Source organism: Nomascus leucogenys, chromosome 22a (genome assembly GCF_006542625.1).
Source record: "Nomascus leucogenys isolate Asia chromosome 22a, Asia_NLE_v1, whole genome shotgun sequence".
NCBI lineage: Eukaryota > Metazoa > Chordata > Mammalia > Primates > Hylobatidae > Nomascus > Nomascus leucogenys.
Window position 1 is genome coordinate 24,098,397 of NC_044402.1, and position 26,979 is coordinate 24,125,375.

Consider the following 26,979-nt stretch of genomic DNA (forward strand, 5'->3'; position numbering starts at 1 on the left):
GGTGTTATGTACTGTACATAATTGTATTACTATACTTTTATACAACTGGAAGTGCAGTAGGTTTATTCACACTAATTTCACTACAAAAACACGAGTAATGGATTGTGCTACATGTTATAACGACTAGGACATCCCTAGGTGATAGGAATTTTTCAGCTTCATTATAATCTTATGGGACCACCGTCGTATATACAGTCTGTTGTTGACCAAGAAGTTATGATGTGTCACGTGATTGTATTTGTGTTCATTGCAATCATTCTTTTTTGTTGATTGCTCAGAATTTTCCTTTTTTGGCCATTGGTAATCATTCCTTTGTCTTTTTGACTAGATCCTAGTGATCTTTCGTAACTCTTTTTTTTCCAGACAGAACAAGGATGTCCTAAACTTATTTTGTACATTTCTTGACCCAGAAATGAATGTCAGCGATTTCTCCAGAGAACCCAGATTCCTTTTAGTGGGTTAGATACTATAAGCACCAGCGATCTGCATTGCTAAATTTTCATTACTTATAGGCCTTTTTGGTGCATTGGGTTAGGAAATGTATCTTTCATACTGATAACTTCCAGTTCAAATTAAATATTACAGGCAAGATAACAAAAATCAGATTGACAAATTGAACTTATAAGAATCAGAGATCCTAACCTAGTATCAAGCTTGGCAAATGTTTTCAAAGATAAAATTATCATAAGACGTGAGCAGGGTGTAGAGAAGTCTGTGACTGCCGGAGCGGGTCCTTTCTTTCCTCAGTTAGACTGTGCTCCAGCTCAGAGTTCAACACCTCGAGGCCTCTAAGTAATGCCTGTAGAGTGTCAATTCCATGAAAGAAAGCTGTTTCCGACATGAGACATCACTGGTTTCTTCTCTGATAATTACATAGTGTATGTGATATTTTCTAGAGAGTCATGCCTACATACATCTCAGGTTTTTGTATAATGAGCAGTGTAGACAGATCAAGTTCATCCTGCTGAAGCATTTCATAAGTAATGACTCTTCCAATAGTAAATACCTTCAGTGTGTTTGCCAGAGGTCTCTCTTTACCATGTTTCTAAGGTGATTTGATGATGCTTGGAGAGAGGTATCTGCTCACTCTGTTTTGGCCCAGTGAGAAGAAAGAACAGATTGCAGGTCTGCTGCGAGCCCTTTCCACCTTATCAGAGTTTTTGCTTCTTTTTTGTTATCTCCTTTCACGGAGAAAATCTTAGTACCTAATGACATTAATGTTACTTTGTTTTATCATAATAAATATGTATATATAGTTTCAAAATAACAGTGGCCCTTACCACTAACTGTGGGACCACTGAATGCAGCCCAAGATTCCTTTATGGTCCTTCTTCTTCTCAGTATATATTTTGCTAGGGATTTGTAGTAATACAGTGTTTTAAAATCACTAATAATTCTCTGGTTATATCAACAACTTTATAAACATTTAGATTAATTTGTACCAGTTTTCACTTTTCAATAATGATTTATACTTGTTTTTAATTTATTCTTAATACATGAAAATGCTTATGTACTTATGCATATATAATATATAACATAAATTGCATATATATGGCTCTGTGTACAGTTCCAGCTACACTAGAACTGGTTATGTGACAGTTACTCTGAAACTTTTGCCCTTTGTCAGCCTCTCAATCATGTTGCTACCATATTAATCTTTCTCAAACTCAAATTTGACCCCATAACTCCCCTGTTTACAGGCCTCCATTACTTCCCTGTTTGCCTGGGAGGTGAAGTATGCAGTCCTTAGCATGATTCACAGAGCCTTCAGTGTACCCCTCCCCTAAGAAGCCTTTTTCAGCAATACAAAACCCTTTTCTGTTCTTCAAACACAACATACAGTTTATGCCCCTGGGCCTTTGTACAGGTTCTCCTCATTGTTTAGGATGCCTTCCTCATTCCCTTGCCCAAATCCACTGTCAAATTTCTGTTCATTCTTAAAAATAAACGTAGGTTTCTCCTTTCTGAAGTGGTTCCTGAACCAAAGTGTTTACTATATGTAAGAGCTTCCTGTCTGGCCCTCCTCCTTTTGCTCTTTCCCCCACTGTCAGTTCCCTAACAGCAGCCACACTGAGACTTCTTCCTGCTCAGAAACCTCCTTTGGCTTCCTGTCCTACTCAAAATAAAATCCAAACTTCTTCTATTAACAAGGCCTGACATCAGGCCCTTCCTGTCTCTTTAACTAACTCTTCTGCCACTTCCCTTTACGTGACTCCCGCCATACTTGCCCTCTTGCTATTTCTTGAACATTTCACACTTATTCCCAGTTGTGTTGGGGAACCCCAAGACCACATCCTCAGGTAATTGGGTTAGGAAATGTATCTTTCATACTGATAACTTCCAGTTCAAATTAAATATTACAGGCAAGATAACAAAAATCAGATTGACAAATTGAACTTATAAGAATCAGAGATCCTAACCTAGTATCAAGCTTGGCAAATGTTTTCAAAGATAAAATTATCATAAGACGTGAGCAGGGTGTAGAGAAGTCTGTGACTGCCGGAGCGGGTCCTTTCTTTCCTCAACTAGACTGTGCTCCAGCTCAGAGTTCAACACCTCGAGGCCTCTAAGTAATGCCTGTAGAGTGTCAATTCCATGAAAGAAAGCTGTTTCCGACATGAGACATCACTGGTAATTTGGTAGGAAGTGTTCCTAGTAAATCTATGCTGACTCAAAGGACTCTGTAGAGTTGTGTTCACAGCTATAATTTGTCACAGTGGAAGACTAGAAGGCAAAATCAGCAAAGGAAAAGCATGGAATGAAGTGTAGGGGAAACCAGATGTAAGCTTTCAAGGGTCCTCTCCCAGAGGAGTCACACAGGGAGTTCTTAAATCCGGCAGCAACAAGTTAAGATAACACATGTGAAATGTTTTCTACCCAGGTAGCTTATAGAGACCTAGAGTTTTTATTGGGGGCTGGTTAAGCTGGCAGTCTCTTCCTGGCGTGTACCAAACTTGCAGAAGGAAAGCAGGTGTTCAACATTGTAGAGTTTGGGTGAGCCACTCTTATCTGTAGGATGGTGGGAACTCTCCAGAAATCTAAATTTCCAGATGCTAACCAAGGGCCAACCTGGTAAGCCAACCTTCTCAAAGAGAGAAGTTCATGTCTGTTTTGTTAACTCTTCTCTGCACAGTCTACTCCCTAGGTCATTGGCCAAGGCATCTTTATAGCAGAGTTACCAATAAGACCTAGATGGTAGTAAGACCAGCCTGCAGTATTGATTTTAGGTATGCCTTTTAGGAGGCCTGGACTTAGCCAGTTAAAACAATTCCCATTTGTCATAGTGGCCTATCTTAGAAAATCAGTAGGCTTCCTCCTTAAGTTCTTAAATTAACCTTTCTAATCTTTTCACCTTTTTTTTTTTTTCAGACGAAGTCTCGTTCTTGTCCCCCAGGCTGGAGTGCAATGGCACGATGCACGATCTCTGCTCACTGCAACCTTTGCCTCCCAGGTTCAAGTGATTCTCCTGCCTCAGTCTCCCAAGCAGCTGGGATTACAGGCGCCTGCTGCCACGCCCAGCTAATTTTTATATTTTTAGTAGAGATGGGTTTTCACCATGTTGGCCAGGCTGGTCTTGAACTCCTGACTTCAGGTGATCCACCCACCTTGGCCTCCCAAAGTGCTGGGATTACAGGCGTGAGCCACTGCACCTGGCCTATCTTTTTTAAAACACATTTTACCTATTATTTGTTTTTGTACGTGGTCTTAAGTTTCTGTATTAACTTTTTTTTTTTTTTAATCAGCCGCAGCACAACTGTGGCCTAGTAAGTGGAAGCTGACCTAAAAGCTTTCCAGGGCTGAATCAGTCTCATGAGAGTCAGAGTACAAGAAGTTCAGTCCCAGGCCGGGCACAGTGGCTCACGCCTGTAATCCCAGCACTTTGGGAGGCCAAAGCAGGTGGATCACTTGAGGCCAGGAGTTCAAGACCAGCCTGGCCAATATTGCAAAACCTCATCTCTACTAAGAATATAAAAAATTAGCCAGGTGTGGTGGCATGAGAATTGCTTGAGCCTGGGAGACAGAGACAGAGGCTGCAGTGAGCCGAGATCATGCCACAGCACTCCAGCCTGGGTGACACAGCGAGACTGTCTCAAAAAAAAAAAAAAGAAGTTGTTCAGTCCCAGAGGGTATGCATGGTAACCCTGGAAGCAAACCATCAATTACAGATACTCTGTTTCCAAAACTCAAAAGAGTTCAAATTCCAGTCCTCTCACTGGCAGCAAAAAGCAAGGAAGTTGTGTTCCACTAACACATTTTTTTGCAGCTTCCCCTGATCAGGATTATTCCTCTGGTATTTACAAAATTACAGGTGTTTAACATTTTATTTTAATTTTTACAATACGTCTAGATGCAATAGCCACAAAATATAAAGCCATTGTAAAAATTTTCTTCTTTTTTTTTTTTTCTCCCTACTGCAGTTTACTCAGCCTCCTAGCAGTAAATTCAGTGTTTGCACTGTTAACATTACAGCTGCCAGGGAAGATCCTGGAATGCAGTGGAGGAAGGGAGGCGGGCGAGGATATTGTAGCAAGAGCAGCAGCCAGGCTGAAAAAAACTGCTGGATTGTTACCTCCCCCAGTTTTTTTGTTTGTTTTCTGGTTTATCTAAAATTTTGTTCCAGACCAGATTTAACTTTTTAAAGAGAGCAGTTCAAACTTGTAACATTTTTGGTTTGGCCCATCCTTGGGAATTTGGGGGTCCTTTCTCTTCCCATCTAGAAGAGAGAACAAAAACTACAGGCCTCACCTGCAATACACTGCCTTTTCCCTCATTTTAGCCAGCAGGACTAAAAGCAGTCAGGGGCATCTAGCAAGCCAGCTTTCCTGGAGCTGGATCTGTCACTTTCAGATTCTATGGCTCTCAACAAACAGCAGCTCAGCTACTGCTTCATACCATGGATGACTCCATGACCACTCAGGCCCCAAAGATTCATCATATTCTGCCCTTTATCCTTCCTCTTCTCAAACAACGCGTTCACCATATATCAGTGAGTCAGGGTCATTCTAGCAAATCCCACTTCTGATGCATCTGTGTCGGGGATCCCCTAGACCATCCCCAGGTTTAATGATTTGGTAGGGGGATTTGACATATAGTTGCCTTCACAGCTATGATTTATTACAGCAAAAGGGGGCAAAGCAAAATCAGCACAGGTGCAAGGTACATGAGGGGAAGTCTGGAGGAAACAAGGTAGAAGCTTCCAAGGGTCCTCTCCCGCAGAACTTCTGCAGGATGCACTTAATTCCCCCAGCGGCAAATTGTAACAACACATGTGAAATGTTGTCTACCAGGGAGGCTCATTAGAGACCCAGTGCCTGGAGTTTTTATTGAAAACTAGTTTGTAATCACCCTCTGCTAGCATGTACCAAAACTGTAGAATCCCAGAAGAAAAATGGGTAGTATTGAGTGTAAACCACATGTTTGTACGGTTTGGGCTCCATACACTTTTATAAGTTAGAATAGTGGTGTGTCCGGAATTTGTTCCTTCTAATGCCCAGACTTCAGGGTTGATTCCCTCCTCAAGCAGAGGACAACAAATGGGTAACTTGTTCCCCATATTCATGTCGATAATAGCTCCAGCTTTGGCTAATATATCCCTCCCTAATAAGGGTACTGGGACTTCCAGGCATAACAAAGGCATGTGAAAAGAGCAAAGTCTCCCAATTACAACTGAGGAGGTGGGAGAAATACCTGGTTACAGGCTGTCCTAGGATTCCTCAGATGGTAACGGTCCTCAAGGACAGTTGTCTGGGACAGGAGATTAACACTGAGAAGGTCACAGTGTCCAGGAGAAAGTCAATTTCCTGGTCCTCAATGGTTAAACGTACCTGGGGCTCAGTGAGGGAGATGACATGAGCTGGCACCTGCCCTGGGCACCCTCAGTCCTGTTGTTGGATCATCTGGTTGGGGGCTTTTGGCCCAGAGAACCTTTGTCCTCTGGGACAGTGCACCTTCCATTGATTGCCTCGGCATAGTCAGGCGAGGGGGCAGCTTGTTTCTCATTGGACAATCTTTTAAAGTGTCCTTGCAAACCACACTGATAACAAGCCCCACCAGGTGATTGGCCTGCTCCATTTTCTGTCCTCTTTGAACGACCAAGGTTTGTTTGTCTGAGGGCCATGACCAAGGTTGTGGCCTTTCTCTGATCTCACTTTTCCCTTTCGGTCTGTTCCTCTTGGTCCCTATTATAGAACACCAAGGTTGCCAGGTTTAGTAATGCCTCCAGATTTTGTTCAGGGCCCAGGGCTCGCTTTTGGAGCTTTCTTCTGATATCTGCGGCTGATTGGGTAATAAACTTATCCTTTAGAATCAGTTGACCCTCAAGTGAGTCAGGTGACAGGGGAGTATGTTCTCTTAAGGCCTCTTGAGGAAGGCAGAAGGATTTTCTTCCTTTCCCTGAGTTATGGTGGACATCATTGAATAATTCATGGGCTTTTTCCTAATTCTCCTTGGTCCTTCTAGAACACAGGTCAGCAGATGTTTATGACTCCATTCCCCATGATCTGAGTCTAGATCCCAGTGGGGATCCATACTGGGGACGGCTTGCTGACTGGTAGGGAATTTGTCCCTTTCTTCGGCTGTCAGTCTATCATTTACTTGACTAAGATACCAGGTATCTCCAAACTCTTGGGCTGCAGCTAAAGCTGCATTCTTTCCATTAAAGGCCAGGGTTTGATCTAGCAATAACATAACATCTCTCCAAGTGAGATTGAAGGTTTGCCCTAGACCCTGTAGGACATCTATATACCTATCAGGATTATCTGAAAGCTTCCCCAGGTCTACTTTGATCTGCTTTAAATCAGAGCGGGAGGAGGGGACATGTACCTGGGTTGGGCCAAATTCCCCTCCCCCTACAGCTTGAAGGGGACATCACCAATAGCCCGGGGGCAGGGGGTGGGTGGTTGTGGTCCTTTGGAGATTTCTTTGCTTGTTTCTTTCTGGGCAGGGGAGATTAGAGGAGGCTTATCATTAATAGGAAGGGGAGCTATAGGGAGGCTAGGATATGGAGGTAAGCTGAGAGGTCCTCCTGTGAGATGTAAATTGTAAGCTTTACATAGTTGTGGATTCTCCTTCAATGAAAAGAAAGCTTGGACATAAGGTATTTCACTCCATTTGCCTTCCCTCTTACAGAAAAGGTCAAGCTGCAGGATAGTACTGTAATTGATACTTCCCTCAGGTGACCATTTTTCCCCATCAGAGAGAATATTGGGGCCAGGCCATAGTGCAGAAAAAAATGAGCTGCCTCTTTTTCAGGGTTTGTGGGTCAAATTGGTCCCAGTGGCTTAGGATGCATTTCAAGGGTGAGTCTATTGATGCCTGTTTCCCATCTGAAAGAACCGCCTGTGGTTTTGGTTTGTTTGTTTCTCTCCCTGCCCAAGAACCCACAAGGGTCCCTGGACCCTCCTGATCGGATAGTTGCACTCACCGACAAAGCAGCAGAAACACTAGTTTTCATCCTAGACCACAAAGAGGACCAAGGAAGGTCGGATTTAGTGGCCCTTACCAACGCATTCTCAAAAACCTGCACCCTTGCCTGTTCTCCTAGACCACAAAGAGGACCGAGAAAAGTCGGATTTAGTGGCCCTTACCAATGCATTCTTGAAAACCTGTTAGAGTCCTAAGCATTCTCCTGTTAGTAGTGGGACTTTACCCACGTCCTATAAAGATGTTATGCCCCAAAAATGAAGTGGAGGGCCATACCCTAAGGGAGGGGAGGGATCTCCAGAGTTGGAAGAGTGATGCCTTTTGTCCTCACTTGAATAGGAAGGATATCATTTCTGAGGCTTCCCATATCCTAGCTTCAGGAATAGCTTTTGTTAGGCCTGCTAGCCTAAGGAGGGAATCCTAAAATTCCAGATAAGATAGTCCCCTGCCCCGATGGGGCTTTGGGCAAAAATTGTATCTTTCTGATTAGTGAGCCCAGGTGCCTAAAGAAGGGAATAGAGTCCTGGAGTATATACTAGAAATCATTCTCATAGGAGAAACTAGAAAAACACCAGAGACAGGGAGTGGTTTTTAGAAGCGGGACTAGCCTCAGAGAAGAGAGGTGAGAGGAAGTTTGTCTGACAAGCATTAGGACCCAGGGGGCAAGGGTCAGGATAGATAGGATAGATGGGTCAGTCTCGCTTGGGTGATGTGACTTTGAGAGTTCCGCTCATGGCCGCAGGGTCAACCAACTTATTGTCGGAACCCCGGAGCTGAATAGCTTTCCTCTCTGTTGACCCTCGGCTCAGCCCAGAAGTACAGGGAAAGCAGAAGCTGGTTCCAGGCAAACCAATGCTCCCAACTCCGAAGAGTTGGGGATGGTTAGAGAGCTCTTTCCCAGAAAGCCTGACATCCATGTCTTTATTCCGGCAGCCGCGCTGGTTGCTTTTAACTGGCCAACAGGTGCCAGTATTTAGCCCCTGAATTCTAAGGAAAAATAGGACAGAATAGCAAACGAAAGGGGTCCGATGGTACTCACTGCTTGGTGATTGTCCCTTCGTGGGTGCCAAAATGTGTCCAGAATTTATTCCTTCTGGTGGGTTTTTGGTCTCGCTGACTTCAAGAATGAAGCCACAGACCCTCGCGGTGAGTGTTACAGTTCTTAAAGGCGCGTCTGGAGTTGTTTGTTCCTCCTGTGGGTTCGTGGTCTGACTGACTTCAGCAGTGAAGCTGCAGACTTTCGCAGTGAGCGTTAGAGCTCATAAAGGTGGTGCGGACCCAAAGAGCGAGCAGCAACAAGATTTATTGTGAAGAGCAAAAGAACAAAGCTTCCACAATGTGGAAGGGGACCCGAGGGGGTTGCCACTGCTTGCTCGGGTGGCCAGCTTCTATTCTCTTATTTGGCCCTGCCCACATCCTACTGATTGGTCCATTTTATGGAGCACCAATTGGTCCATTTTACAGAGAGCTGATTGGTCCGTTTTTACAGAGTGCTGATTGGTGTGTTTACAAACCTTTAGCTAGACACAGAGCACTGATTGGTGCATTTTTACAGAGTGCTGATTGGTGCGTGTACAAATCTTCAGCTAGACACAGAGTGCTGATTGGTGTGTTTACAATCCTTTAGCTAAACAGAAAAGTTCTCCAAGTCCCCACCTGACCCAGAAGCCCAGCTGGCTTCACCTCTCAGTGGGAACCCTTCCAAAATCTAAGTTCCTAGATAGCAGCTGAGGGCCACGTGATAAGCGGTCTTTCAAAAGATAACTAGTCAGGCTTGCTGTGCTAACTATTTTCTGCATATCATCTAAACATTTGTTGATCATGAATGAATAATTAAATGGCCATAATAAGGAGAATGATTACATTGTGGTATTCCCTATTATAGAATACTCATAGCCATTTTAAAAGGAATGTGTTTTGTTGTAAATAAAATCCATCAGACAATGGCAGAACCAGAGGTTTATTTGGCTCATGTAACTAGAACTCACACATAGGCAGTTCAGGACTTGTGCCATCAGAGACTCCAGCTCTCCCTTTCTTCCTGTTCAGCTCCTCAGTAGACTGGCTTCATCCTCATGTTTGTTCCATGTGGTCAAATCTGATAGTGGCTGCACCTTCAGGGCCTGGGTCCTCAGGAAGAAGTGTTGCCTGCATCAGAAGAGCAGAAGCATTTTCGGAAGACACTAGGAGAATTCTGAAACTATCACCTGGGAAGAGGTTGCAAATCAGTAATGAGGCAGTCTGCCCTGTCTGCCACCTACAAGAATGTCAACGAATATGTAAAGCAAAAAAATGTCCTATTGAAAAGTAGTTCAGTTAGTATGATCCTCTATTAGTCACAGTTCTCCAGAGAAACAGAACCAAAGGCCATTTGCTTGGAGAATTTCTTCCTTATAGGGTTCAGTCTTCATTCTGCTCAGTCCTTCAACTGATTGGGCGAGGTCTGCCCACATCATGGAGGATAATCTGCTTTACTCAAAGTCCACCAATTTAAATAATAATTTCATCCAAAAATCACCATCATAGGAACATCCAGAACAATGGTATACTCAGTATCTGGGCACTATGGCCCAGCCAGGTTGACACACAAAATTAACCATCACAAATCCTTTATGTGAAAAGAAGCGATTTGTAAAAATAAGTTTACAAATGAAAAAGGTCCAGAACTTCTTTTTTTCACTAACTGTCATTACCTCTAGACAGAAATAACTTGAAGTGATAGGTAAAGATAACTGTCATTTTTCTTTAATTTTGTATACTTTCTTACTGTTTGTCTCTGCAGTAAACACATCCTTATAGCCTTAAAAAAGAAAAATAGAATAATCAGCATCTTGGTCTATCTCAAATGGCACAAAAGGAACTGAGTTTAAACTGACTACATCTTGCTTAAAATTGGGTTCTGAAGCAAGTTGTTGAGCAATAGAATGGCATTTCTATTTAATTGTTGCTTAAGTGGGGATGGCAGGGAAGGAATGACCTTTAACCTAGCAATCATATTAAACAGAAGATAGAAGAATAGTCATTGCCTGCAACAGGTCCTGACTTTCATGAAAAGGCTTTTTTTTGTTATTGTTGTTTCTTTGGTTTGATTTGGTTTTACAAGAAAATTATTTGTGCAAGGAAACTCATTTAGGAGACCATCCTTGTAGATACCAGCCACACCACAGCTTTGAAAACTCACCTGTCTTTAAAGCCATTGTTTAGAGAAACCCACTGTTCTTAAATAGCAGCTTTCCTGAGCAAGTTTTACTCTGGATGGTTTTTGACAGTGCCTGTCACCTGATTAATATGAAGTTTGCCACTTTATTCTGGTCACATGGGCCAGTGATTGTGCTGCTTTCTCTTTGTATTTTAAAATGATTAGTTGCTTCTCACAGAAAGAGCTGAGCTTTGTATGAACCCTGATCTTAATGTTTTATTCATTCTACATATGAATACGTCTTCTGAAAAATACATTTTAATCTGTAAAGCGGTGGCTTTCTTCATATGGTGTGTGTTTATTTACAAAGATAGTTTCTAGACCTTATTTAGAAGTTTTCAACTTTTGGTGAAAGCAGTCTGTAGCAAATTGCATACCATTGGTATTTTCCCCAAAATATTACTACAGCATATTCCCAGACAGCAGTAAAATATTGCCTATATCATTTGGCCTATATCACCTACTTTGAGTCAAGTACTTTGTTTCCTTTAAACCGTATATGCTGGTGCTTTGTTCTTAGTCCTTGGGAGTTTTTTTTGGTGACAATCGTTTGCTTGGTTGAGCTTTTATCTTGGTGTTTACTAAAATTGATGAACACTATGACAGTTGTCTTGAGGTTGGTAGCTTTTTAACATTAAATAATGATTTCTCAGCTATCTTTGACTACAGGTATATTTGATTCATATGCTACTTAGTACTCTATGTTTGGAAGTACCAGATTGTTTCAGAGAGACAGCATGATTAAATAGATAATTTTCTCATTTAAAGATCACCTATGTAAACTGTAAAAGTTCTTAAAATGAGAAATTTGCAAAGCTAAATTATTTATCTATATAGATCAAGAAATTAACTTTTAGTTTTTTGTTTTGATTTTACAATTTAAAGTGAGAAAAAGATGTGCTTATATTCCCCTAGCCTTTAATTCAGTAGAGAGAGAGAGAGAGATCAGCATTCTAGCTATGTTTACCTTTTTTATCTCTTGGATTCTTTCCTTCAATGTTCAAGCATGCTGTAATATCTTATCTGTTAAAAACAAAAATATTGTGTCCCTTAGTCCCCCTCCAGCTACCATCCCACTCCTCTACTCCCCTTTATAGCATAATTCTTTGAAAGGGTTCTCTATAATCACTGATTTCCCTTTCTCTCTTCCTGTTCTGTCATCCAGCTCCAGCAAGGCTTGAGCCTCCTCCAGACTACTAAATCTACTCTTCTCCACTAGTCACATTCTAATTGCTGAATACCTGGTCGGTTCCTGATCCTCATCTTAACCCCTCACTAGTAGTCTTTTCCCTGAAGATACTTTCTTCAGTTGGCTGCTGGTTCCTTAGAATTTGTCTGATCTTGAAACATGAGCTTGCCTCAGGACTCAGCCTTTGACCTTCTTCCCTGGCTCCACTACTCTCTAGGGACCTCTAATTCCTTCCATGTTGACGATGCCCCGGTTTTCGTTTAATGGCTGCCCCATAGTGTATTTACCCAGTTTCCTATCAGTAGATCTTTGAGTTGATTTGGTTTTATGTTTTTAAAATTAGGATACTGTACAAGTATTCTCTTGCACATAATCTCTTGTGTGTTTATGGGAGCATTTTTTTAAGTAAACATCCTGGAAGTAGAAAAGCTGGATCTGAAGGTATGGACCTTTACATTCTAATAGATACTACCAAATGCCCCTCTTGAAGAGATTGTATTAATCTATACGCTTGCTAAGAGTATGAAAGTGCCCATTTACCCGTCCTCTGGCCAACACTGCATATTTTCAGTTTTGTTTTGCTTTTTACTTTTTCTTACTTTCTTGACTGATTTTAATTGACTTTGCAAGAGCAGATTTCTACTAGTTGAAGTGTAAAGCATTCTGTTCATTATTACAATAAGTTCTGTACTATAAGTATCTTCCTCTTGAGGTCTAAATAGATTGGGATACTGTGTCATTAATTGTAGAGCCAAATTATGATTCATTATCTAGAAAATGTGAATTTTTACATGAAGCTGCAGAACTGAGAACCCATTTTTCCCTTTCATGGTATCAGATTTGATTACTGGTTATCGCTAATTTAAATTGCATAACCTGTCAGCTTCATTATACCGGAGCAGTGATTGTTTTTAAAATTGATACTCTTCTTGTGGAGGTTTTTAAAAGGATGGCTTTGAAATTATTGCAGGATTTCTCCATAGAAAGAAAATTAACTGAAATTAAAACTATTGTGAGGAGTTTCTGTTTGAGATAATCAATTTGAAACTAGGGAGTCTCAATCAATAACTTTTGGAAGATTTTAAAACAAGTTTAAAAGGTGGTAACACTTTCCATATTGTGATTTCCCTTGGAGAAGGTAGCTGAGAGAAACAAATTTTCTTTGTAGTAACTCACTAATGAATTATTTTGACAGGTAGCAGTTTTGACTAAATTGATGAAGCAAGTGCCTCCTGGGGTTTCTTCCTCCTTATATCAGTGCTAAATCAGCAGTAGATGAAAACCTTTTGTTGTCAAAAAATTTTTTACTCTCTCCAGTTTCTTTTCTGTCATATAGTTCATCACATGAAAGGGAATTATTTCATATATTTGAAACATTTAGAAAATATAAGTTTTGGCAAACTAGGATTCCTATGATAAGCTATTTGTTTTTAAGACAAAGATTTCTATTATCATAGAAGTATTAATTCTTTTAAACCATCATTTGCTATTTAATTTGAAATTCAGGTTTACAAACTGCAGTTCCGCAGACGCTTTCTTGGCTCACTGCAACCTCCGCCTCCCAGGTTCAAGTGATCCTCCTGCCTTAGCCTCCCAAGTAGCTGAGACTACAGACGTCCACTGCCACACCCAGCTAATTTTTTGAATTTTTGGTAGAGACAGAGTTTCACCATGTTGCCCAGGCTGGTCTCGAACTCCTGGGTTCAAGTGATCTGCCCACCTCAGCCTCCCAAAGTGCTGGGAATTACAGGCGTGAGCCACCGTGCCTGGCTTTCAGACACTGTCTTTCTAAAGCAGCGGCAGATTTGTATCTAGTAGCAGTGTATAGGGATGTCCTTTCCAAATTCTGTAGTCAGAATGACTCCTCTGAAGTTGTTGCTAAAGGATTTCTTGCCTATACATTGCATTAAAGATCCTTTCTTTAAAACATAGACAAAGCAAAGGTAAAAAAGTTATTTGCCTCTTATTACCAGGATGATGAGTGACATTTACTTGGTGTAAACCATTTGAAATTCATTTTGTCTTTCATAGCTTATTGAAAATATGTTTTAAATTAATATCATAGGATATGTCTTTTGTTTACACTGGAAAGAAAGAAGGGATACTTTCTAGCCTTCAGAGCAGGGGTGCCCATAATAATAATAGCAGCTGTCATCTCTTGGACTTTTATTACCCAAAGTGATAGGCACCATAATGAGTCCTTTACATGTATTATCTCAGTCAGTCTTTGCGAACAACCCAATGCAATAAGGACTGTTATTCCTATTTGGAGATAAGGAAGTTATCCCTAAGTAATCTTAAGAGATTAAATAATTTGCTCAAAGTGCACAGCTAATAAGTGGTAGGATTTGCATCAAATATTCTGACCCCAGAACCTATACCCTTCATGACCGAGCTCTGCTACCCAATTAAATTCTCCATGTAAAAGCAACCCAGTGGAAGTTGACATGGGCTCATACCTATTGTGTATGCTTTTAGGCTTAGTCCTGGACCTCTGGTCTTCTCATATACCTCTCATGCAGCATTCTTATGCATACCCTTGAATTCAAGTGTTATCTGTGTACTGGAGAATTTTTTTTTTTTTTTTTTTTTTAGCTATGACTGAAACATGTTTAAGACATTTTCACTTGTGATTTTTTGTTTTTGCTGGGTTTTTTTTGTGGGTTTTTTCTTTGTTTTTTGTTTGTTTTTTCAGTAGCCACCTTGAATGTAGCAGTACCTACCCAGTAACCTACTCCTCCTTTAGAATTCTGTATTTTAGTAAGGGCAGCCATCTATGTACCCCTAAAGCACCTGGGTGTCTTCCTTGACTCAACTTTCCTCTTATCCACACATCTAGAAAGTGGTACCATATCTACCTCCTTAGCATCACTTGATCACATCCACATCTTCCATTCTATTCCCCTCTCCGGGCTACCATTGCCTCTCAGACTACTGTTACAACCTTTAAACTGGTCACCTTGCATCCAGCCTTACTTCTTACCTACTTTCCACTCTTTTAATAAAATGTGAGCATGTCACTCCTATGCAAAACTTTTCAGTGAGTTTCCATTTTTCTCAGGATAAAAGTTCAAACTCCTTATTAGGACGTGTAAGGTCTTCCCCAGTATGGCTTCCTCATGCTGCTTTAGCCTCTTCTCTTGTCCACTTTGCCACTCATTTGATTCTTGTCACCTTAGCACCTATCTGTTTGAGTACTCCTACCCACCCCACCCCTGAGCCTTTCATTCACTGCTACTCCTGCATGCCGTTCAGGTTCAATTGAAACCTCAGTTCCTGAGAGGGGAGGCTTTCCTTTCCATAGCATCCATCACACATTTGCTTAATATCTCTCTTCCTGGCTAGGCAGTAAGTTGTGTGTAGCAAAGATCTCTGATCCACCTCATTTCTAGCACCTAGCATAATTTTCAACACGTAAGAGATACTCATAAAGAATTTATAGAATAAATTACAGATGCAGTCTCTACCCTTAACAAGCTCAAAGTCTAATGGGAGCTAGAGTATGGTAAAGAAGTAACTTCCATACATGTGATAAGTACTCTAATAAAATGCCACAGGATTGCAGAGGAGTGTGTGAGTGGTTAACTTTGCCTTGGGGGGAGCATTTGCCCTATGTAACTCTGTATTACTGAAGAAATTGACTTATGGCATTCAGAAACAAGGAGAGCTGTGCTGAGCAGTAGAATTGATTCACTTGCATTTTGCCTTATTTTTTGCTTACTTTTTGGGCAGGAGTTTTACAGTAGACCTTTAATATTCTAAGGTTATATATCAGGAACTTGAGAAAGTCTAACCTAGACACAGATGCTAAGTAGTCAGCTAGCCATGCTCACTAAATTGACTAAACCAAGTCCTCCCTAATCAAAATCATTGCTAGCCCTTTTATGTTCCCAGTTACAAATCAGGCATCATGAATCTTTGCTTCAAATTCTAACAGCCAAAATTGATGGCATTGAATCCATGAATACCAGAGGTGTTGTTCATGTTTAGATTTTTATTTCTTGTCATTCCAGCTTTGACCGCCATTGAAGGCACAGCACATGGGGAGCCCTGCCACTTCCCTTTTCTTTTCCTAGATAAGGAGTATGATGAATGTACATCAGATGGGAGGGAAGATGGCAGACTGTGGTGTGCTACAACCTATGACTACAAAGCAGATGAAAAGTGGGGCTTTTGTGAAAGTAAGTATTGCTCAGTAGGAGGCAGATCTGCAATGTTTTTAAGGCCTTTTTCTAGCCATCCTTTTCCACATTGGTCAGAAATGGCCAGCGTTGCTGATGTTGTTATAGCTTTAAAGAGTGTACTTAAGAGTGGGAAGCATGTGGTGTATTTATTTTCAGGCTGTCACTCAAGTTACCCTCACGTTTTATTTAGAGATGGTTTTCCATTGGTATATACAGGTTGTTTTGTTAAACCCTTCAGGCAGGCTGGTAAATTAACATAAAACTTTTGGGGGGCAGTAAAGGAAACTGGGCCGTTATGGAGAAGGTTAATAGTGATTAGAAGAAAAATAACTAACTTTTTAAAAATACTTAAGGTGAAATTTGCTATGCCAAGGTAACATTTGACAAATATAGTATATTTAACCATCTTTAGTATAAATGTCATAAAGATGCTGACCTCTGAGGAAAGCTATTTTCAGGAAAAACTTTCTAACTATGAAAAAACAACAGAAAATCTTGAAAGTTATAAATGCCAATTTTTTAAAAAATAATGCCTGTTATAGAATATTTGGGCAATCCTAAAAGAGCACATCAAATATAGTCCATCTTTAGATATAGGCCAGTGTGACTGGGTACTCCAGTTAATGCACCAGAATTTTTTTATATTATAAGAAGAATTTGCTTCTGTTTCTATATATACTGGTTCTAATGAAATATGTTTCTTTTGATGAGTTCTTACAGTAGCAAAATAACTTTTGAAAAATCTATAACAGTTCTATGATTTTCAGTGTTACATCAGTATGAAAAATTGGTGAGCTTGAACATTAAATCAGTTTCTATATTTAATAATCAGTTTTTTACTAATTTATATTATGTAGTTAATCAAATATTTTCTCCTTGTAAAGATATACAGTATTTCCAGTAGAGCTAAAGTGTCCTTTGGCTCCAACAGTATTTTTCTGACTACTGTGTTCTAATGTCTTGACCTTATTTTAGCTGACCTTGGCATATTGTATTAGTCCATTCTCACGCTGCTGTAAGGAAATACCTGAGACTAGGAAATTTATTAAGAAAGGAGGCTTAATTGGCTCACAGTTCTGCAAGCTGTACAGGAAGTATGATGCTGGCATCTGCTTGGCTTCTGGGGAGGCCTTGGGAAACTTACATGTGAGATGCAGCCATCTCATATGGTGGGAGCAGGAATGAGAGAGATGGTGAGGAGCAAGGTGCCCCATACTCTCAAATGACCAGATCTCGTGAGAACTTACTATCACAAGAACAGCACCAAGGGGATGGTGCTAAACCATTCATGAGAAACCATCCCTATGATCTAGTCACTGCTCACCAGGCCTTACAGGTGAGCGAGATTGTAATCACCAGGGATTACAATTCAGTGTGAGATTTGTTGGGGACACTGATCCAAACCATATCACATATCTGAAATTTTAGTTGAATTATATTTAAAAAGTTAACACTACTAACAGAAAAGTACCCTCTGAGAGTGGCTTGGTATTGGTATTTCTATAAGAAAATGATTTCAATGAATTTTATATATATATTTTAAGTTTTATCTTGTGTCATGTAAAGGCCACACTTAAGTGTTTTTAGAATCATATTTGGGAATAGTGAAAGATCATTCATTATGTTTGTATGACTGCCCAAAAGAAAGAATACTGATGATTGATAATTGATGTAGAATTAAAATCCATTTAAATGCGTCTGACATTTTGTTTTTAGCTGAAGAAGAGGCTGCTAAGAGACGGCAGATGCAGGAAGCAGAAATGATGTATCAAACTGGAATGAAAATCCTTAATGGAAGCAATAAGAAAAGCCAAAAAAGAGAGTAGGTAGCACTGCTAAGTCCACTTTTCTGCCAAGACAGGCCATTATTGAGACAAATAGCAACTACATTCTTTAAAAAATGCACTGCCAGAGACACAGAAGATTTTTTTAAGTTCCATTACAAGAAAACGTAATATGACTTATGGGCATTAGTAGCATTGCTTTTACCACACTTTAGTTTGTTAAGGTAAAATTGTTACACATACTAATTACAGTAACAAACAGTGAGTAAAATGGCAACGATTGACTCAAGTTGTAGTAGTTTCTAAGAACCAAGAATGCATATACTATTTAGAATTCAAAATGACATAAAACAAAAAGAATTGTTGTCAAGTACATTTTTTGTTTTTGCTTTGTAATTTTTGACTGGAATTTAGGAATTTGTGCTTGGAAAAAACAGAACAAGTGATTATCTCGTAACATCTTATGTCTTTTTAATTTCAGCTGACATTTTTATAGTCTGCAAAGATTTAAAAAGAAAATTGCAACAGTTATTATTAGATCATATACTGGACACCATCATATTCTCTTACTGCAAATCTGGTTAACTTTAATAGAAGCTTTTAGAATTACTGTTAGTATAATTAGACTATTTCAAGATATTAGGATAACAGGGAGAACTGGTACCTTATATGAAAAACAAAATAGCTAGCCAATCTGGGCAGCATAGTGCAACCCTGTCTCTAAAAAAAAATTTAAAAATTAGCCAGGCATGATGGTGCACACTGTGGTCCCTGCTACTTGGGAGGCTGAGGTAGGAGGATCACTTGAACTTGGAAGGCAGAGAGGCTGCAGTGAGCTGTGATCGCACCGTTGCACTCCAGCCTGGGCAACAGAGGAAGACCCTGTCTCAAAAAAAAAATACAAATAAAAATTTAAAAAAAGGATGTTTTTTACATATAAAAGTAATATGACTGAATAGAAATAAGATTATCAGAGGGGGCGGCTAGGTGTGGTGGCTCACGCCTGTAATCCCAGCACTTTGGGAGGCTGAGGTGGCCAGTAGTTCGAGACCAGCCTGACCAACATGGTGAAACCCCGTCTCTACTAAAAATACAAGATTAGCCAGGCGCGGTGGCACACGCCTGTAATCTCAGCTACTCAGGAGGCTGAGGGAGGAGAATTGCTTGAACCCGGGAGGTGGAGGTTGCAGTGAACCGAGATTATGCTATTGTACTCCAGCCGGGACAACAAGAGTGAAACTCCATCTCAAAAAAAAAAAAAAAAAAAAAGATTATCAAAGGGGTTTTGTAACATAAGGAAATTATTTATGTTGCATTTTAGTAGATCAAAAAAACTTAATGGCAGTTTCAAAACATTACTGATTTGGTTTTTAATTGTTTACATTTAAAGAGCATATCGGTATCTTCAAAAGGCAGCAAGCATGAACCATACCAAAGCCCTGGAGAGAGTATCATATGCTCTTTTATTTGGTGATTACTTGCCACAGAATATCCAGGCAGCGAGAGGGATGTTTGAGAAGCTAACTGAGGAAGGCTCTCCCAAGGGACAGACTGTAAGTACATTCTCAGTGAAGAATCTCTCTGCATGTAACACTTGTTAGTTTTAAAAGCAATTTACTCTCTATCTCCTGACTTCTTTTAAAAAGTCAGACTGGAAGATAAATACCAATTTTGTGGCTGACCATTTTATCAGTCTTCTTGGACAGTCTTTTTCCTTAGTCTAGGAACATTTATGGTCATGGAAGACCTCTTTGCAGTTGTGCCTTGCCACAGTTACATTTGTACTTTTCCAAATTAGATCTGTAGAGAATGAAATTGGAAGATAATTACTTTTTATCTGAAATTACTCACCATTGCATTTTTCCAAAGTTCAGATGTTGCAGCTCATGTTAATCTTGATGTTTTTTTTAAAAAAGTATTTTATTACAGAAGCAGTACATGTCCATTATAGGAAACTAGAAATACAAACTAACAAAACTAAGAAGTACACATCACATATGTACCACCCAAATATGAGTAATAATATATTAGTGTATGCATATCCTTCTGTAATAGATCTTTCTGTTTGTGTATGTATACACGATATTTTTATTAAAATGAGATATCACTGTCTGTTGTTCTGGAACTTCACCTTTTCATCTCAGCACATTTTAAGTCATATCATACCCACACTATGTTCATATGATGTTGAACCCAAAAATTTTCTTTATACCCATTTTGTCCAAACCGGTATTCAATCCAGAACTCTACCTTACATTTGGTTGTTATCTAGTATACCCCAGTGCCTTTTTTGTCTATATTACAGATAGGGTCAGTTTTTCTGCAGAATATCCTACCTCAGTTTGTTTTTTCATGGTGGCTTTTAGTTTGTTTCTTCGTCACCTGTATTTCCTGTCAATAGGATATTACAGCTAAAGGCTGATGAACACAAGTAAAATATTTTTGGCTAGACTGCATTACAAGGGATGTTCTGTATTCTACATTGTATCACATCAGTTGATAACATATCTGGTTGTTTCCCCATTAATAATGCTAAGATTGACACCTGGATTTTGGGGGCCATCATATTTATTTAAAATTCCTTCAATAATTCAAGTTTATTCAAGCCATGAGACTTGCTTAAAGATAAATGAAATATCTAATCACAAGGAAAGTCTGTTTTCAAACTATATAAACAATAACAGGAGTCATAATGGTTGTTTTTTTAGAACTGAATACCTAACCATTCTGCAGCTCTTTCCTCGGTATTGTATTATAAACAGATTATGTCTTAATTTTTCCCCTTTGTTTTCAAAGCTTTTTCTCTTCTTTGCGTGAATCAGTTTATATAAAAACATATATCTTCTTTTTTTCAGAGGTATTCTGCTCTGAAGAACGGTTTTACTTCATAAGGCATCAGTTCCCTCTAATATTAGAACCTTACAAAGCCACAGCACTTTATATGTTGCAAAGCACTCTCTCCATGAAAATTAATTCTAGTTGATGCAACAGACAAAACCCGAAAATCACAGTGGCTTAACACTACAGAGAGTTATTTCTTGCTCATGCTAGATTTGATGTAGCTCTCCTGTTGGCATCACTCTTTTCTGAATTGTGACTCCTGGTCATAGGCTGTTTCTATTATGTAGCTACACTGATTGCTACACGGGGCTTCCACACCATGATGAAGTGAGAAAAGAGAGCCTCAGGATTCATTAGGATGTTTTCAGGCTTACATCCCTGACACCATATCCCAGGCATGTGATTCTACAGAGAGGCTGGAAAATGTAGAGGAGCTCATGATTTCAGTGAGCACTCCAGTCTCTGCCACAACTGCCTTTGTCACGTTAGCTTATGCTTTCCTATCATCAAGGGTGATCCATAGAAGGCAAAGGGTTGAAAGGGTTGAACTGCACCCATGCATTGTTTGTTCCATTTTTTTGTTTTTATTTTTAGAAAATCATGTGTGCTCTAACATTGTAGAGCAGCCTTTCTCCCTTGACCTATTCAACTTGACCCCTTGCTCCTCTTTTTATATCTGAGATAGTTTATCTTGGTAATTCATATCTTGTCTGTTTTCATAGTGTATTCCTCTCTGCATATATAGAGAAATATGCTGACGTACCTATAACGAGAGTTGTCTTCATAATGGCTGTTCATAAAGATAAAGTCATGTTTACGTGTATTCAGCTTTGTCTTTCTAGTTAATATTAAATTGTCCTCAAGCTAAACTTTTTGTCTTATTTAAAGTTACATTTGGCTGGGCATAGTGGCTCACGCCTGTAATCCCAGTACTTTGGGAGGCCAAGGCGGGCAGATCACAAGGTCAAGAGTTCAAGACCAGCCTGGCCAACATGGTGAAACACTGTCTCTACTAAAAATACAAAAAGAAATTAGCTGGGCGTGGTGTCAGCACCTGTAATCCCAGCTACTCAGGAGGCTGAGGTAGGAGACTTGCTTGAATCTGGGAGGCAGAGGCTCCAGTGAGCCGAGATTGTGCCATTGCACTCCAGCCTGGGCAACAGAGCAAGACCCTGTCTCGGAAAAAATAAATTAATAAAAATAAAGTTACATTTAATTGTGGCTGGGTACAGTGGCTCACCCATGTAATCTCAGCAGTTTGGGAGGCTGAGGTGGGTGGATCACTTGAGGTCAATAGTTCGAGAGCAGCCTGGCTGACATGGTGAAACCCTGTCTCTACCAAAAAGTACAAAAACTAGCCGGGCATGGTGGCATACGCCTCTACGTAGTCCCAGCTGCTCGGGAGGCTGAGGTGGGAGAACCACTTGAACCCAGTAGGCGGAGGTTGCAGTGAGCCAAGATCATGCCACTGCACTCCAGCCTGGATGACAGAGTGAGACCCTGTCTCAAAAAAAAAAAACAAAAAACAAAAAACCACAAATAAATAAAAATTTTTTTAAAATAATGTTACATTTAATTTAATTGTGTAATGTGTAAAACCCTGAATGCTTTTCCAGGGCTCTTTAATCCATGTTTGTACATACTTGAATTCAAATCTTTTAGCATTTAAAGACTCTTGCATTTTTTCATAGTATATAAAACTGTGTCTGTCTGTGTCTGTCTTGGATAAACCTTCACCAAAGCCAGATTTCTTATTTTTATCATTTATTTCAGGCTCTTGGCTTTCTCTATGCCTCTGGACTTGGTGTTAATTCAAGTCAGGCAAAGGTAATACTATTAAAACTTTATTGCATATAACAATTTGAATTGAATAAATGTGTGCCTGTATTCAGTTAAACATGTGTTGTTCTTTCACAGGCTCTTGTATATTATACATTTGGAGCTCTTGGGGGCAATCTAATAGCCCACATGGTTTTGGTAAGTAGACTTTAGTGGAAGGCTAATAATATTAATATCAGAAGAATTTGTGGTTTATAGTGGCCACAACTTTTTCAGCTTTGATGATCGAGATTTGCTTGTATTAATTAAGACCAAATATTCAGTTGAATTTTCTTCAAATTCTTGTTAATGAATATAACACATGGAATCTACATGTAAATGAAAATTGGTAGAGTCCACAATTTTTCTTTAAAATGGTTAGTTTGGCTGATTGCCCCTAAAGAGAGAGATCTGATAAATGGCTCTTTTTAAATTTTCTCTGAGTTGGAATTGTCAGAATCATTTTTTAAATTAGATTATCATAATTTTTAAAAATGTTCTTTAGTTTTTCAAAATTTTGTAAATGGTGGCTACAGAAAAAGAACATGAAATATTGGCCAGGAGTGGTGGTTCACGCCTGTAATCCCAGCACTTTGGGAGGCTGAGGCGGGTGGATCATGAGGTCAGGAGATCGAGACCATCCTGGCTAACACGGTGAAACCTCGTCCCTACTAAAAAATACAAAAAAAAATTAGCCGGGCTTGGTGGCAGGCGCTTGTAGTCCCAGCTACTCGGGAGGCTGAGGCAGGAGAATGGTGTGAACGCGGGAGGCAGAGCTTGCAGTGAGCCGAGATCACACCACTGCACTCCAGCCTGGGCAACAGAGCGAGACTCCGTCTCAAAAAAAAAAGAACGTGAAAGAATATTATACATTATTTTGCAACAATGCCCTAAGAAATGTTAAAGTTCATGAAGTTATTTGTGCAGAATAACTCCAGAGAGCTCTACTTTCTGTTTTTTACTCTTCATGATTAGCTGTCTTCCCATTTATTCTGGTCATTTATTGCTAGTGACACTGTGCCTGCTTCCAGTAGTCTCATTTTCCCTATTTTGCTAATTTGTTACTTTTTCCTTGCTAATTTGGAAGATTAACTCATTTTTGATAAAATTGTGTCTAAGATTAAAACTGGTTCTAAGCGAAAGCCCTTATAATTTTTCTCTTACGAGTAAAATGTACACACTTCAAAAATAAAGTTTATGACATCTATTTTGATTGCTCTAGGAACTATATTATTTATTTCCTTGTTCTTAGCTATGGCCTTCTCGTTGAAGTTGCTGAGTAAATTACCTCAAAACCTAAAACTTAGCATAAATAAGGTGTTAGTGTACTTGGATCAAATGACAGCAAAATTCTGGGTATGCTTAGCTTTATTTTTTCCACGAAGAATGACACTGAGATACATGAAACTGCTGCCTCCTCATGTGAAGTTGTTTTACAGGGTTACAGATACTGGGCTGGCATCGGCGTCCTCCAGAGTTGTGAATCTGCCCTCACTCACTATCGTCTTGTTGCCAATCATGGTATCTATGTTTCCCCTTTTACCTTTTAGGGAAAAAAAAAATAAATGGAATTAACTTTAAACATTTCTGTTTTTATTGTTCTATTTGAAGTATTATAAATGGCTCCTTTGTGGACTCATCTTTAAACTAGTTGAGGTTCAGAAGTACTTTTTTCTTTATATAATTTTGCTTTAGGTTCTATTTATGTTGTGAAAAAAGTTAATTTATTAATAGATTACTGATTTGCGACCTATATAGACTACTGTAAAAACAGCTTCCTTTAACATTGTGTTTGTCCACGTTTGGCAGCTAGAATTGTACTTCTCTCTCTGGAACAATTCTTCTGATTTTCCTCCACCTTATTATTTTATCCCTGTATTTCAGTTGCTAGTGATATCTCGCTAACAGGAGGCTCAGTAGTACAGAGAATACGGCTGCCTGATGAAGTGGAAAATCCAGGAATGAACAGTGGAATGCTAGAAGAAGATTTGATTCAATATTACCAGTTCCTAGCTGAAAAAGGTGATGTACAAGCACAGGTACGTGTTTAAACATCTCACCAAATGTCTTTACTGCATTGTATATTTTAATCTGTGGGGGACGGGAGCAAGCACTTATATCTGTAAGTTGCGTTTTCATTGCCCTGAGCAATTATGAACTACATATTAGAATCACCTGAGTCCCTTAAAAAAATACCAAGAGTCACACTCTCAGGAGATTCCATTTGGGTTAATGTGGGATGGGGCCGAGGCACTGAGGCTTCCTAAAACTGTCCAGGTGACTCTCCCGTGTACTGCCACTGAAAAATCACTGCTTGAACAGAGCAGCATTAACACCGATGATGAAGGCTGTTACTAGAGTCACCAATGATGAAAACTGTCACTTTCTCTAAACAAGTCCCTGGAATATTTGCGATATCAGATGCTCTTCAGAGCTATTTGCCATTCATGTTTCTTTTGCTCATCTTAAATCATAATTTCCTCAAGGTCAAGAACAGAAGTAAGCTCGTTTAATGGAAGTTGTATAATGTCCATCAAAGTACCATGTGTGCACACATGTTTCGTGGCTTCTTTTGATATTAAAATAAAAAGAACTTTAACATTTATATTTTTTTTTCCACTAAGTTTGCAATTATTTCTAATTTAGGACATGTACAGATGAGCATTAGATACTTACTAAGAATGGTTGGTTTTAAGACTAGCAGTGGAGTCTTAAGGAAAAAAAAAACAGTGAAAGGTAGATCTAAATGTTAGCTGATAGGAATTATAATAAACTTGTTCAATTAAACATCTTATTTTTACATTAATATAAAATTTAGTTTACTTAAAATTTTCTGTTTTACTTGCTTTCTGTGTATCTTGCTTTTTGTGTTTACTTTTCTCTCCTTTCTTGACCTTTTTTGGTTTGAGTGCTTTTTCCTGTTGTATCTTTTCCCCTCTGCCAGCATGATACTACTCTTGTAGTGGTTATCTAGCGATCACAACATGCATCTTTGACTTACCAAAGTCTGGTACAATGAGCACTTTTACCGTTTCCAGGACAGCACAGAGATCTCAGAGTATTCTGTGTGTGTTTGATTTTATATGTTTTGGTACTATGAGATACTGTTGTTTTGTACAGTCCATATTAATTTACATTTATTTTCAGATTTACCTTTTCATTGCTTTTTATTATTATTTTTTATTTTTTGAGACAGATCCTTGCTCTGTTGCCCAGTGCCACTATCTCGGCTCACTGCAACCTCCGCCTCCCGGGTTCAAGCGATTCTTGTGCTTTAACCTCCCCAAGTAGCTGGGAATGCAGGCATGCACCACCATACCCAGCTAGTTTTTGTATTTTTAGTAGAGATGGAGTTTCACCATGTTGGCCAGGCTGGTCTTGAAGTCCTGGGCTAAGGGTTCCCGCCCACCTTAGCCTCCCAAAGGCTGGGATTACAGGCATTAGCCACCACACCTGGCCAGCTCTTTATTTCTTACTGTATCTCCCAGCTTCTAGTAAGTTTCCTTTTTTCTCAAGAGCAGCCATTTGTATTTCCTTTAGAGCACATTCACTGGGGACAAATTCAGTTTTTTTTTTTTTTTTGAGACGGAGTCTCGCTCTCGCGCAGGCTGGAGTGCAGTGGTACGATCTCGGCTCACTGCAAGCTACGCCTCCCAGGTTCATTCTCCTGCCTCAGCCTCCTGAGTAGCTGGGAGTACAGGCACCCGCTGCCATGCCTGGCTAATTTTTTTGTATTTTTAGTAGAGACGGGGTTTCACCATGTTATCCAGGATGGTCTCAATCTCCTGACCTCGTGATCCGCCCGCCCCGGCCTCCCAAAGTGCTGGGATTACAGGCGTTGAGGCACTGCGCCCGGCCCAAATTCAGTTTTAATTTATGTGAAAATGCCTTTATTTCACTTCTACTTTAGCAGGATACTTTGTGTTTTTGTTTTTTGTTTTGTTTATTCATTTGTTTTTTGAGACGAAGTCTTGCTCTGTCGCCCAGGATGGAGTGCAGTGGCACGATCTCGGCACACCTTAACCTCTGCCTCCCAGGTTCAAGCAATTCTGCTGCCTCAGCCTCCCGAGTATTTGGGATTACAGATGTCCACCACCACGCCCAGCTAATTTTTGTATTTTTAGTAAAGACGGGATTTCACCATGTTAGCCAGGCTGGTCTTGAACTCCTGACCTTAGATGATCCACCCACCTCAGCCTCCAGAAGCACTGGGATTACAGGCATGAGCCATTGTGCCTAGCCCGTTTTTTGTTTTTTTGGGAAAACAGCTCTCTCTGTCGCCCAGGCTGGAGTGCAGCAGCACAATCACAGCTCACTGCAGCCTCAACCTCTCCAGGCTCAGGTGATCCTCCCATCTCAGCCTTTCAAGTAGCGGGGACTACAGGCATATGCTACCAAGCCCAGCTAATTTTTCTGTTTTTTTTTTTTTGTAGAGACAGGATTTTGCGATGTTGCCCAGGTTGTTCTTGAACTCCTGGGCTCAAGTGATTCGCCCTCGACCTCCCAAAGTGTTGAGGTTACAGGCGTGAGCCACCGCACCTG

The 26,979-nt window shown here is 39.9% G+C and overlaps 1 protein-coding gene across 1 annotated transcript in view; it reads left to right on the forward strand.

The window, feature by feature from the left end:
* The window catches only part of SEL1L (SEL1L adaptor subunit of ERAD E3 ubiquitin ligase), a 61,815-nt gene that overhangs the window by 12,450 nt on the left and 22,386 nt on the right, over positions 1 to 26,979 (forward strand). Inside the window, exons 4-10 of the mRNA XM_003260841.4 lie at positions 15,824 to 15,991; positions 17,711 to 17,816; positions 19,169 to 19,331; positions 22,393 to 22,446; positions 22,537 to 22,596; positions 23,877 to 23,958; positions 24,322 to 24,476. Of these exons, the coding sequence (XP_003260889.1) occupies positions 15,824 to 15,991; positions 17,711 to 17,816; positions 19,169 to 19,331; positions 22,393 to 22,446; positions 22,537 to 22,596; positions 23,877 to 23,958; positions 24,322 to 24,476 (788 nt within the window). The remainder of the gene's footprint in view (positions 1 to 15,823; positions 15,992 to 17,710; positions 17,817 to 19,168; positions 19,332 to 22,392; positions 22,447 to 22,536; positions 22,597 to 23,876; positions 23,959 to 24,321; positions 24,477 to 26,979) is intronic.